The 14,638-nt window shown below is 34.0% G+C and overlaps 1 protein-coding gene across 2 annotated transcripts in view; it reads left to right on the top strand.

Moving 5' to 3' along the window:
• The window catches only part of DTWD2 (DTW motif tRNA-uridine aminocarboxypropyltransferase 2), a 91,395-nt gene extending 88,698 nt beyond the window's left edge, over window positions 1-2,697 (top strand). The window contains exons 6-7 of one of the 2 annotated variants that reach the window (XR_003431265.1): window positions 679-766; window positions 1,969-2,081. Coding sequence is in view for 1 of the 2 variants with exons in the window: in XM_027099612.1 (XP_026955413.1) it covers window positions 1,969-2,139 (171 nt within the window). In the remaining variant the exon portion in view is untranslated. Of the gene's footprint in view, window positions 1-678; window positions 767-1,968 lie in introns of both variants that reach the window. The other variant, XM_027099612.1, reaches the window with a different exon arrangement.
• The last annotated feature ends 11,941 nt before the right edge of the window (window positions 2,698-14,638 follow it).

The raw sequence follows: 14,638 nt of genomic DNA on the forward strand, positions 1-14,638 counted from the left end.
TTATTAAGGAAGGAATAAAGAGAGGTGGGGAATCATACACCACTTTTAAAGCATCTGCCCAGAGGTGACACACATTATTTGTGCTCACATTTCATTAACCAAGTCAAGTTATATGGCCATGCCTAACTTCAGAGGGGCTAGAAAATGCAGTCTGATCATGTGTCATGAAAGAGGACTGATGTATTTGTGAACAGCCCTAGTGACTACCACAGATCTATCTCCAAAATTCATTGTCTTAATTACTCAGAAAATTGATAGAATCTTATCTTCAGGAAGTAAAAGTTGGAGGCTTTTAATCAGAGGAGTATTAATACTCTTCTATCTATGAAGAATCTAATAAATGTCATAAAATAACAATTGTCTCAGTCTGTATATGGTCCAAGGTATGTTTCCTAGGTATGATGTTTCAGGATTCAATCACTTCCTTATGTTGACTCTGTAAAGTAATTATAGTCATTTCTATATTTCTTCTCTTGTTTGAAGAATTGAAGATACGAAAAGAAATTATGAGAACATACCTAAGAGACTCTCTACAATAATGTCAGGCAGAGCTTTTCCAAGACGTCTGTCTTTTTCTTACTGGTGTGTCTCAGTTAGGAGTTACATTTAGTTACATGTAACAGAGCCCTTACTGCAGTGGTTGAGCCATATATGAGTTTATTTTTCTCCTGTATTAAGCAATGCTGAAATTAGTGTTCTATGGCTGGGGATGCAGCTGAAGAGGACATCAGAGACCCAGATTCCTTCTATCTTTCTGTCCATCACTGTATGTATTTGGCTTTAATCTTCATGTTTATTGTCCTGTAGTCACATAGTGGTCATCCCACATGTGGCAATCACGTTCCAGGCAAGAAGAAAAGGCAAAAGCCTATGCCTGCCAGGTCTGTCCCAACCCAAGGCCTTCCACTTACATCTTGTTGGATAAACTGTCATTAGTCAATGTAGTACTATTAGCTGGACACATTGCCACCTTGAATAAAATTTTAGATTTTTTTTAATAAGGAAGAAAAGAATGGATATGGAGAGCAACTACCAGTGACTGCCACATATTTGTAAGAGTTCATTGTAAATTAAAGCTGTTAAGCCCTTTGCTGCCACTTTTGTTGTATATGTGGGGGAATACATTTTCACATAGACATTGTGAAATTTTTGTAGTTAAATCTATCTTTGTTCCTTTTATTTTCTTTTTATACAATCTGCACCATCAAGTTTGTTATTTAAAAGTGTTAGATCAGGGAACTCAGGCCCAGGGAAAGACTCTGACTCAAATATGTTTAAAACACTAGCTTAATGTTTTGTGTTTTTTTTCCTAATTTTTGAATTTGAATAACTTTAAGAAGGACATATGCTCAGTTGTTTGACAACCTCCACCATTCTCTGTTACCTTATAGGTCCACCTAGGTCACATGTTTATATTATATGTCTGGCCCTATAGGTATTTGAGTTCAGACAGGTATGTATACAGTTACAGTTATTTCGAATGCACCCACACCTGGTTATCTAACTTGTATGTGGGTCATGGAGTAGTGTGAGAGAATTAGTAAACTTACCCATTGCTGCCATCATCCGTTTGTTAGCAAGTAGAGGGAAGCTTGTGTTAGTGTGTGATTGAACTGAATTAACTAATTTGTACCTAAATGTCTCTTTTAGTCTGCTGTTACAGATTAGTTATTATAATGGCAACAATTTTTGTAGTGTTTGAATATATTAAAGTATAAAACTAAATTTAGACTTTATCACCTATATGGAAAATTAGTATTTGTGTCTTACTGGAATTCCTTAGTGGTATGTAAGGTATGAATTTAAATGAATTATTTATTTAGAAGTTATCATATATTTGATTGCCTATTGCTTTTCATAGTTAAAAGCTAATAATAAAATAATAATCCCTGTTTCTAAAGAAAAAATTTAGATAGAATATCATGATTTGTCACACTTTTTTTAGTATCTTTTTTTTTATCTTAACAGACTTTGCTTCGCCCTCTTCAAGCTTTATGCTCTTTCCAGCTTCAGCATGGTGCTCAAATTCGCCTCAGCAAGGAACACCTTCTGAAAAATGGATTATATCCTAAGCCGATGCCAAAGAACAAACGCAAACTCAGGAAAATGGAACTATTAATGAACAGCATTAAAATTTAGTACAGTTGTTCTTATGGTGCTAGTTTTGTTGTCTTCAGCTGACAATAATGAGTTAACTTTTTATACATTTTAAGTCTGTGGGTTTTTGTCTAAAGAATGAGAGTTACATACTAAACTTACCCAGAAGAAGAAAGTAATCCAAATAGCCAAAAAACAAACAAAATTCAGTGATTCAGTGAAAAGCAAGATTTTGTACTGTATTTGTTTTTAAAATGTGCCTCTAATACATTTTTTCAAGTCAGTAATTTGAAATGTGATTAGTTGTTGAGCTGGGTTAGAAGTACTTACTAATAAAAGGGAATGGAAGGAAATTGATGTGCCTGACTGGTTCAGTATTGTTTCTGTTAGTATTTATAGATAATTAGGTGTAGACCTATAATAGAGGATAATCTTGCACATGAACATTATAGTTTGAAATAAGTAACAAAAGAAAATAATAATCAAGTAATCTAGGTTGAATTTATTTATTTCATAAATAAGTATTCTTTAGGGACTAAAATTGAATTCAGCCAATGTGATTTAAGTGTGCGATTAATTGCCCATATTTTTAAAGTTAAAGTTTAATTAGAAAAAGTATATTCACTGTCTAACATTATTTTCAGGTGTACAACATAATGATTTGGTATTTGTATACGTTGCAAAATGATCACTACAATAAGTCTAGTTAAAATCTGTCATCTTACATAATTAGAACAAATTTTTTTCTTGTGATGAGAAGTTTTAAGATCTACTCTCTTAGCAACTTTAAAATATACAATACAGTATTACTAACTATAGTCACCATGCTGTATATTACATTCCCATGACTTACTTGTTTAAAAACGGCCCTTTTGACCCTCTTCACCCATTTCACTCCCACCCTCACCTCCACCCCTGCCTCTGGTAAACACCAGTCTATTTTCTTTATCTTAGAGCTTGTCTGTCTATAAGCTTTTTTTTTTTTTTTTCAGATTCCACATTTAAGTGATACCATTTCTTTGTCTGACTTACTTCACTTAGCGTAATGCCCTAAAGGTCCATCCATGTTGTTGCAAATGGCAAGATTTCATTATTTTTTTATAGATGAATAATACTCCTTTATATATATATATATATATATATATATACATATGTATACAAATAAAACACTATATAGATGCGTGTGCGTGCATGTGTGTATCACATTTTCTTTATCCATTCATCCATTGATGGGACGCTTAGGTTGTTTCCATATCTTGGCTGTTGTAAATAATGCTGTAATGAACATGGTGGTGCAGATATCTTTTCGAGTTAGTGTTTTCTTTGGATAAATACCCAGAAGTGGAGTCACTGGATCATATAGTAATTCTGTTTTCAATGTTTGAGGAACCTCCATGCTGCCTTCCATAGTGGCTGCATCAATTTATATTCCCACCAACAGTGCACAAGGGTTCCCTTTTCTCCACATCCTTGCCAGCATTTGTTATTTATTGTCTTTTTGATGACAGCCATTCTGACAGGTGTGAGGTGGTGACTCATTTTGGTTTTGATTTGCATTTCCCTGATGATTAGTGATGCTGAGCATCTTCTCATGTACCTGTTGGCCATCTATATGTCTTCTTTGGAAAGATGTCTATTCAGATCCTCTGCCCATTTTTAAATTGGATTGTTTGTTTTTTTGATTTTTTTTTTTTTTTTTTTGCAGTACGCGGGCCTCTCACTGCTGTGGCCTCTCCCGTTGCGGAGCACAGGCTCCGGACGCGCAGGCTCAGCGGCCATGGCTCACGGGCCCAGCCGCTCCAAGCATGTGGGATCTTCCCGGACCGGGGCATGAACCCGTGTCCCCTGCATTGGCAGGCGGACTCTCAACCACTGCGCCACCAGGGAAGCCCTGTTTTTTGATATTTAATTGTAATAGTTCTTTATATATTTTGGATAGTAACCCCTTATTAGATATATGATTTGCAAATATTTTCTCTCATTAAGTAGGGTGCTTTTTCATTTTGTTGATGGTTTCCTTTGCTGTGCAGAAGTTCTTCAGTTTGATGTACTCCCATTTGTTTATTTTTGCATTTATTGCCTGCCTTTGCTTCTGGTGTCAGATTCAAAAAAGCATTGCCAAGACCTATGTCATAGAGCTTACTGCTTATGTTTTCTTCTGGAAGTTTTACGGTTTTAGGTCTTACATTTTAGTTCTTAAATCCATTTTGAGTTGATCTTTGTGTATGGTGTAAGATAGTGGTCCAGTTTCCTTCTTTTGCATGCGGCTACATGTGGCTGTTCAGTTTTCCCAACATCATTTATTGAAGAGACTGTCTTTTCTCCATTGTATATTCTTGCCTCCTTTGTGGTAGATTAGTTGACCATATAAGTGTGGGTTTGTTTCTTGGCTCTCTGTTTCATTGATCTATGTGTCTGTTTCTGTGCTAGTACCATACTGTTTGATTACTGTAGCTTTGTAATATAGTTTGAAATCAGGAAGCATGATACCTCCAGCTTTGTTCTTCTTTCTCAAGATTGCCTTGGCTATTCATGGTCTTTTTTGGTTTCATACACATTTTAGGATTATTTGTTCTATTTCTATGAAAAATGCTATTGGAATTTTGATAGATATAGCATTGAATCTGTAGATTGCCTTTGATAGAGCCCTAATTTTTAAAAAGGTGCATGTAATTTTGAAATAGCACACATTTTCATTTGTATGCAATCTGGATAAGTTTAGATTTCTCAGTATTCATTGAACAAGTTTATTCACTGTGATAAACTACTTACATTGAAGTTTTCACATGGAAATAACTGTAGCATATAAGACAGCTATAATTTTGAGAACAAATATAAATATTTTTAGTGGACAAAAACTTTCAATTTGAGAGAATAAATTTTTCCCACTCCCTTGGGAAAATATTTAAGGAGATTTCTATATAGAATAAGAGACATACATGTAGTATATATTTATATCTAACTTACATCTACTGCAGTTATGTACACATTTCAGCAAGAAGAGGGGACTTTGTTTTTTTTTTCTTTATGACTTCTAGAGTTTCCTGTATGTAGTTTTAAATTGTAAGGAAAAACTAAACATTAGATTTAAAAGTAAGCTTTATACACACACACACACACACACACACACACACACACACACACACATTTAATTTTTTCTAGTATACAGAGCTTTTTTAGTCACTTATTCTCTTTAAGCATTTTTAAATACATTTTAAAAACTATTATTAATATTTTTAGTTACTAAAATTTTTCAAAATGTGTAGTATTATGTGAGGATTTAACTTAATCTGGTTTTTAAAAGTCGTTACTTTTTTATTATATTAGTTGACTTTTAACTTCAGATGCTTTGTATCTGGTTGAGTTGCCTGGATTAATTCTAGGTTTTGTGGATTTGTAGCTGTAGAGTATACATACAGGCTTTACATGTATACTCTACACTTTGATGTGGGGTAGATTGTTTTGTGAATTGTTATTTAAACCATGTAACTCAGAGAGTATTCCTTTATATATAAGGTGACCATGTGTTTAGTCAGCCTTTTTGTGGTGTGTTAAAAAATCACTGTGTAGTGAGTGATGGTATTTTGAGAATTTTATGCACATGTGAGTATAAAGGGTTGAGAACTACAGTATATGAAACAAGTCACAGTGCTTGGAAACTTTCTATAGCTTGGATTATAAGATTTCTCATGTGGAACATGAGAGTTACGTTAACAAAAATTATTTTCCTCCACTTTAAGACTCCAAACCAACTTTTCTTAGCTGTGACCATTACAGTGTTACGGTCTTCTCCCTAAGATTTTGGAAGGAGCAAGTTCCTCACCACCACCACTGTTAGTGAATTATGTAGAAGAGCACTTCTGTATAGCTTTCTTCATCACATATCCCCATTTATTGCCCTAAATTGCCTGTTTAAAAATGTGGTCATGCTAATAGAGAATCCTTTCTGTTGAATGATACTGAATTTCAGGAAGGTAAGTTGTTGATCATGGATACAACTTCATTGGTGTAGAAGTAAATGTTATTGATGCTCTAAGTAAAAAATTAGCTTTGACTTAGTGAACTCAAAAGTTTTATATAACTGGATTTTTGCTATGTAGATTTATTCCTTAAAAATAGGTATGAGTGGATATTTTTATAGATAAGTAGACTGTGTTTTAGATGTAATGAAACTTTGCATCTAATTCTGTCCTATAGCATAGAATAAATCACTGCCCCTTAATTTTTTTGACTAAATTTTTATTTACTGGCTTTGCTTAGCATATTCTCCCTCCTTTCTCTTTTTTTCAGCTTTATGGAGGTATCATTGACAAATAAAATTTTAAGATATTTAAAATGTACAACATGATGATTTGATATACATTGTGAAAGGTTTCTTCCCTGTGAAGTAATAACACATCCATCACCTCACATATTTACTTCTTTTTTGGTGATAACATTTAAGTTCTCTTAGCAAATTTCAGTCATACAATTCAGTGTTAATCAACAATAGTCACCATATCCTCCCTCCTTTCTTTTCACACTTGCTTCTTCTTTCCTAGGCTCTTCCTCTCCCTCTCTCATTCCCCTCATTGTCCTCTATCCTTTTCTACTATCCTTAGCCTGTGTGCTAGTTTGTAGGAAAATTTTTTACAAATTATTCATGTATTCTTACATAAGTATTTTTCTTTACAAAAGATCCTGTAGTGGTCTTAATAGATTATAATTTTATGTTTAAAATTTGTGCAGGAAATCAGTGCTCCATGACTTACTCTGTGCAGATGACTTGGCTCCTTTAGTCTATTTAAAAAAACATATTAGACAAACAAGTAATTGTTTATTAGTCTTTAATAATTGTTCACTTGAACTAACAACATAAGAATTATTTTTCAAAGAAATTTTTTAGTGTAAGGAATTAAAAAAACCGAAATAGATGGCCTTTGAGTAAGAAATTATAATTTACTGTTATTGTTATTTAAAAGTATTAAGGAATTAAGGCATTAAAACATTTTAGAAAGTACAACTGCCTCGAGATTATTTTCACAGATGTACTCTTCATTGATTTTGTATGCTAAAAGCATTTATCCATTTCTGTCTCTAAATATGTTATTTACAAGGTAAAAAATCTCTTATTATATTTTTGGTATATATTTAATTTTATGGGAAACATAATTGATATGAAAAAGGCAGTAATTTACAATGTGAAAAAATCAGATTTTATAAATCTGAGTTTTTTTTGGCTTTATTAAATAATTTTATATCTAAAGTTGCTTCTTTCTTAATAGAATCAATGAAGAAACAGTTAAAAATGTATATAAAAAACCTTGATTTTGGATCTAAAATGTAAGCTTGCCTTTTCACGTCTCTGGATTATCTACAATTATAGAAATGAAACCAATGTTTTAACATCACATTTAATAGTTATTGTTTAGTAACTCTCAGAACTCTTGCAAATTCAAATTCTATGGGGCAGACAATGACAGATACTTTTACCCATGGCATATAGTTTTCTATAAAAGAAAAATATCCATTTAGTGAATAAGGGAAAAGTAAAGATTAGTAGAAATAATGAATATCTTTCAGGCAAAATACATTAACAAATTGGCTCTTCCTTTAATTCATAAAGTGTTCATTCAGTAGGTTAAAGTAGGGAAAATGGATTATGATGTCACTTTTTCTTTTTAATTTAATTGGAGTATAGTTGATTTACAATGTATTAGTTTCAGATGTACAGCAAAGTGATTCAGTTACACATATACATCTATTTATTCTTTTTCGGATTCTTTTCTCATATGGATTATCACACAATATTGAGTAGAGTTCCCTGTGCTATACAGTAGATCCTTGTTGGTTATCTATCTTATATATAGTAGTGTGTGACATGTTCATCCCAAGCTCCTGATTTATCCCTCTCCACCTGACGCATTTCCCCTTTGGTAACTATAAGTTTGTTTTTGATATCTGTAAGTCTGTTTCTGTTTTGTAAATAAGTTCATTTGTATCAGTTTTTAATTTAGATTCCACATACGAGTGATATCATATGATATTTGTCTTTCTCTGACTTACTTCACTTAGTATGATAATTTCTAGGTCCATCCGTGTTGCTGCAGACGACATTATTTCATTCTTTTTTATGGCTGGGTAATATTCCATTGTATATATGTACAACATCTTTATCCATTCCTCTGTTGATGGACATTTAGGTAGCTTCCATGTCTTTGCTATTGTAAATAGTGCTGCAGTGAACATTGGGGTGCATGTATCTTTTCAAATTATGGTTTTCTGCAGATATATGCCCAGGAGTGGGATTGCTGAATCATATGGTAGTTCTATTTTTAGTTTTTTAAGGAACATCTATACTGTTCTTCATAGTGGTTGTACCATTTTACATTCCTTCCAACAGTGTAGGATGGTTCCCTTTTCTCCACACGTTCTCCAGCATTTATTGTTTGTAGATTTTTTGATCATGGCTATTCTGACCAGTATGAGGTGAAACCTCATTGTAGTTTTGATTTGTATTTCTCTAATAATTAATGATGTTGAGCATCTTTTCATGTGCCTTTTGGCCATCTGTATGTCTTTTTTGGAGAAATTGGACTTCTTTCTCATCTTTGCAAGATCTTACTGTGACTCTGTCCAGGAAACAAAATTATGTCCCTTTCTTTCTTCTAATATCTACGAGCAGATTCAACATATAAAACAAGGCTTCTGATTTCTTGATCTGAAAGGTACCTTTTTGATAAAGGACTCCTGCATTCTGGCAATTAGATAGTTAACTTATTCATATCTTTGGATGGTTTTATTTGCTCATAAAGGTCCTGGAAACTTCTGTATGGAAAAGAATTTGGTAAATTCAATAATATCAGTATACCAATGTAAATGATCTCCTTTATTTTCAGATCATTGGTGATGAGAAGTATAGATTAAATGGGGATTGTAGGCCTGGGATTAGGCCATTGAATTTTTTTTTTTTTTTTTGGCCACACCGCGTGGCTTGTGGGATCTTAGTTCCCCGACCAGGGATTGAACCTGGGCCCTTGGCAGTGAGAGCGTGGAGTCCTAACTACTGGACTGCCAGGGAATTTATGATGTCACTTTTTGATTTTTAATTTATGGGAATTGATTTCATTACTTTTAAGGGTACCGGTCTTCTTTTTAGCTTAAAATTTACTAATGTCTATGTTTATGGGGTATAGTAATAGTTTTTACTTAGAACTAAACATTTGTGATTTGTAATATCTAATATTCAGTAAATTATTAATACAATATTAAACTTAATTTCCATCTTAAAAGAAATAGTTAAATTACTAATGACTTAATATTTACTTTGTATAATGCTTCTACTAATTTTTGTTGTAAGTTATTTGAATTATTTTAAAAAATAGAATTGTTTATGTTTTGTGGTGATTCTCAATAACATTATTATTAAAATATCATAAATATTTAATTTGAAATATATGAATGATTCCTAGTATTTAGCATCAAAGAACAAAGTCTGTTAGGTAATATATCTCTCCATGCATCTACCATTATTTTGGATAATTGGACATGATGTTACTAGTGAAATAGGCTTGGGTATCCATAAAATACCAGGTTTCAGTATATAGTAAAAGTGTCTGTGAGGTCTGTCTTTTATGTCTATTAGTAGATAGATCTTGGTCTACTTAGTGTTTCTCAGTAATCATTCCAATAAACCATTTATTTGGTAGATATTTTTATTTAGCTCTTAGTATGTGTCAGGCACTACTTTAGGTACTAGAGAATACAGTGATGTTGAAGACAGAATCCCTGTGTCCAAGAACTTGAAGTTTGATGGTTGGAGACAGATGTAATAAAATAATTTCAGGTATTGATAACTGTTATGGGAAAGGGTCCTGTAGCAGCGTATGAGAGTCCAGTCATAGTAGTTGGGAAAGGCCTTGTTGGAAGAGGTGACTTTTCAGTTTTGTGCTAAATGATGAGAAGGATGCAGCACGTAAATAATCTTAAGGAATTTTTCAGAGAAATAGTAGTTCAGAGGGATCAAAGGACAGGAATTTTTTTTTCGAGATACGTGATATTAAGGATAGCTATCTGGGTAGATTGGTAGACTTGCTGAAGAAAAAATTTGACATGTTTTTTATCTGATTGTATTTTTTCAGTGAAGAAAGTGGTAAAGTTATCAACTAAGTATGCAGGGGGATATTGAGATACGTTTATGGAGAGAGAGGATGAGGACATGAAGTATTTACCTGGAGAGTGGGTTTACTGGGGCAAGGACTAGGATTGTTTGGCATTGTTGTGTGCCCCTTTCAGATATATGAGTATAAATTTGAAGCAGATCTGTTTAGCATGCTTATGTGAGTTGTGTATGTGGGCATGCTCCACATTCTGTTGTGGTGCCTAGTCCTAGAGTAAGCGGATAATTGGATTGGGGTGCTGTTCAATGAGCACAAGAGAAGGATAGAGGGTAAGGGATTGGGGTACTGTGTAATAATACTAGACCGTAGAATCTGGACTGTTAAGGAGAGAAGGGCATCTGGACCATGGATAGTGAAAAATTGGTATGGTCATTGGTTGAGAATCTTAATGAGGTCATAGAATTATTGGAATGGGTATTCTAGATAAATAAGCTGGAAGGTGAGGGTCAGAGAACAGGAAGTTTGAAATTGAGATTTCAAAGGTAGTACAGTTATTACTGATAACAGTTCCCAATGTGTGACGTTAGAAATGATGCTAAAGTTTGGTAGAGGACTAGATGTTTAGAGTTAGGTCAAGAATCAAGAGGCTGTGGAATTGGATGGCCGAGTTTTGGGGTGTGGAAGTCCCCAAGAATAATAAGAGTAATGGTGGAAAGTAGGCGCTGAATTCATCAGCGAATGAGGGGAAGTGACCGGGAGTTAATAGATAATGCCAACAAGGAGGGTAAGGGGTAATAGAGTCTGGCAATGCATATCAGAGGTGCAAGAGGTTTTTAATGAAGAAGGAGGAAAGACCAAGTGAGTTGGATGGAAAGTGACAATGACCATCGAAGAGAACTATACTGTCTCCAGGCTCTGAGGTATGAGGGATATGAGAGGAAAAGCAGCCTCTGCTTGGGAGAGCCACAGGGGAAGCAATGTCCTCATTTATATAATAAATGGCTCACAAAACTTGGAGAAACATTTTACTTACTAGATTACCAGTTTATTATTAAAGGCTGGAACTCAAGAATAGCCAGATGGAAGAGATTGCATAGGGCAAGGTGTGTGGGAAGGGTCTTGGAGCTTCCATGTCCTCTCTAGGCTCGTCACTGTCCCTGAATCTCCATGTTTTCACCAACCTGGAAGCTCTCTGAACCCTGTCCTTTTGGATTTTTATGGAAGCTTCATTATATAGGTATGATTGATTAAATCAATGACCATTGGCTATTGATTCAGCCTCCAGCCCTCTGCTCTCCATGGTCTTTCTAATTATGGCTTATTTCACTTAGAGTTATGACCTCCAGAATCATCCATGTTGTTGCAAATGGCAGAATTTCCTTTTTTAAAACCACTGAATAATATTCCATTTTATGTACACCACATTTTCTTTATCCATTCATCCATTGAAGGACATTTAGGTTATTACCATATTTTGGCTATTGTGAATAATCCTGCAGTAACATGGGGGGACTGAAATTTCCAACCCTCCAGTCATGTGGTTGGTTCTCCTGGCAACAAGCCCCCATCCTCAGGTGCTTTCCAAAAGTCACGTTGTTAACATAAACTCAGGTGTGTTTGAAAGGGGGTGGTTATGAACGTCAAGACACCTTTATTGCTCTTATCACTTAGGAAATTCCAAGGGGTTTAGGAGCTCTGTGCCAGAAATGGGGAAGAAGAAATATATATTTCTTGTTATAAATCACAGTATCACAGTTTGTAAGGATGGGAAGAGTAGAAAATGGGATTATTAGAGATGCCTAATGGTGAGTCTATAGGATGATAGATAATCTGGGAAGTTTGTATTTCTTTTTTAAAAATTTTTAAATTAAAAAAATTTTTTTTATTCAAACGGGAAGTTTGTATTTCTAATTGAAATGACTGGACATGTAAAGTATGATGGGATTCATCCTGAGGTCAGAACATGCAGTAAATCTTTAAATCCTAAAAATGATTTTTTATCATTATAGAGGAATAATTGACAAATATAATTGTATATATTTAAAGTGTACAGTACAATGTGATGAGTTGATGTACATATACATTGTAAAATGATTACCAAGATCGAGATAATTAACATATCCATCACCTCACATAGTTTACATCGGTAACTCTTTTGTGTGTGTATGTGGTGAGAATGCTTAGGATCTAATGTACAACATAGTGACTTGATATTTGCGTATACTGCAAAATTATCACCACAGTAAGTCTAGTTAATAGCCGTAACCATACATAGTTACAATTTTTTTGCTTGTTATGAGAACTTTTAAGATTTACTTTCTTAGTGACTTTCAAATATTATTAACCATAGTCACCATGCTATATATTAGACCCTCAGAACTTATTCTTCTTATAACTGAAAATTTGTACCCATTGCCCTATATCACCTTATTTCCCCCTACCCCTAGCCCCTGGCAACCACCATTCTATGTTCCAATGAAGTCAGCTTTTTTTTTTTTTTTTTTAAGATTCCACACGTAAGTGATACTATTTAGTATTTGTCTTTCTCTTTCTGGCTTATTTTACTTAGCATAGTGCCCTCCAGATACATCCATGTTGTTGCAAATGGCAGGATTTACTTCTTTTTTTACGGCTGAATAATACTCCATTGTGATGTGTGTGTGTAACATTTTCTTTTATCTGTTGATCCATTGAAGTACTTTTAGGTGGTTTTCGTATCTTGGCTATTGTGAAAGATGCTGCAACAACATGGGGGTGCAGATTTCTCTTAAAGATTCTGATCTCACTTCCTTCAGATAAATACCCAGAAGTGGGATTGCTGGATCATATGGTGGTTCTATTTTTTATTTTTTGAGGAAACTCCATAATGTTTTCCATAGTGGCTGTACCATTTTACATTCTTACCTGCAGTGTATAAGGGTTCCCTTTTCTCAACATTCTTGACAACATTTGTTACCTCTCATGTTCTTGATGATAGCTATTCTAATAGGTATGAGGTGCTATCTCATTGTGGTTTTTAAAATTTTTTATTTTTTTATTGAAGTATAATTGATTTACCATGTTGTGTTAATTTCAGGTGTACAGCACAGTGATTCAATTATATATATGTATGCGTGTATATATATGTATATTCTTTTTCAGATTCTTTTCCATTATAGGTTATTACAGAATACTGAGTATAGCTCACCGTGCTACATAGTAGGTCTTTATTGGTGATCTGTTTTATATATAGTAGTGTGTATATGTTAATTCCAACCTCCTAATTTATCCCTCCCCCCACTTTCCCCTTTGGTAACCATAAGTTTGTTTTCTATGTCTGTGAGTCTGTTTATGTTTTGTAAATAAGTTCATTTGTATTTTTTTTTTTTTTTTAGATTCTACATATAAGCGATATCATATGATATTTGTCTTCCTCTGTCTGGCTTACTTCCCTCAGTATGACAATCTCTAGGTCCATCCATGTTGCTGCAAATGGCATTATTTCATTCTTTTTTATTTCTGAGTAATATTCCATTTTATATATACACTACATCTTCTATATCCATTTATCTATTGATGGACATTTAGGTTGCTTCCATGTCTTGGCTTTTGTAAATAGTGCTGCAGTAAACATTGGGGAGCATGTATCTTTTCAAATTATAGTTTTCTCTGGATATATGCCCAGGAGTGGGATTGCAGGATCATATGTTAATTCTATTTTTAGTTTTTGAAGGAACTTCCATACTGTTCTCCATAGTGACTGCATAATTATGGGTTTGACTTTCATTTCTCTGATGAATAGTGATAATTAGTGGAGTAAGACCCAACTGTAAACATGTTATAAGATGCACCAGACACTTTAAATGTAAAGATAAGGTTAAAGACAATAGAATGGAAAGAGGTATACCATGCAGACCTTGACTTTTTTCATTTTCTAATCCATTTTATTTATCATTCATTCAACATGTATATGTTTATCATCTAGTAGGTGTCAGGCACCGTCTTTAGTACAATATTGTATGTAAAAAAATCTAGCTATTTGGATTTTCCATTATTTTGAAGTTTAGATAGGAAAATTTGAAAATGGTAGGGCACTTTCATATAAATGTTCGTTCCTAAAAATGTCTTGTTCTTAAAAGAAGAAAGCCAACTCGCTCATCCCGACTGTCCAGTTAATTCTTTTTGCGGTTATAAATGTCTACCAGAAAAAAAAATAGAATACTTTTAACCACAGTGGTAGGCATCAGTAGTCTTTAGTAAATACTTTAATCCTGCCTGGATCTTTATAAGGAAGGCTATAACAACAGTAATATTTTATATATACTTGTTTTTGTTTTTTTTTTTTTCTCTGCGGTACGCGGGCCTCCCACCTTTGTGGCCTCTCCCGTCGCGGAGCACAGGCTCCGGACGCGCAGGCTCAGCGGCCATGGCTCACGGGCCCAGCTGCTCCGCGGCACGTGGGA

The sequence above is a fragment of the Aethalodelphis obliquidens genome, unplaced genomic scaffold (assembly GCF_003676395.1).
Source record: "Aethalodelphis obliquidens isolate GAN/ISIS:26980383/991018 unplaced genomic scaffold, ASM367639v1 scaffold4, whole genome shotgun sequence".
NCBI classification, from domain to species: domain Eukaryota; kingdom Metazoa; phylum Chordata; class Mammalia; order Artiodactyla; family Delphinidae; genus Aethalodelphis; species Aethalodelphis obliquidens.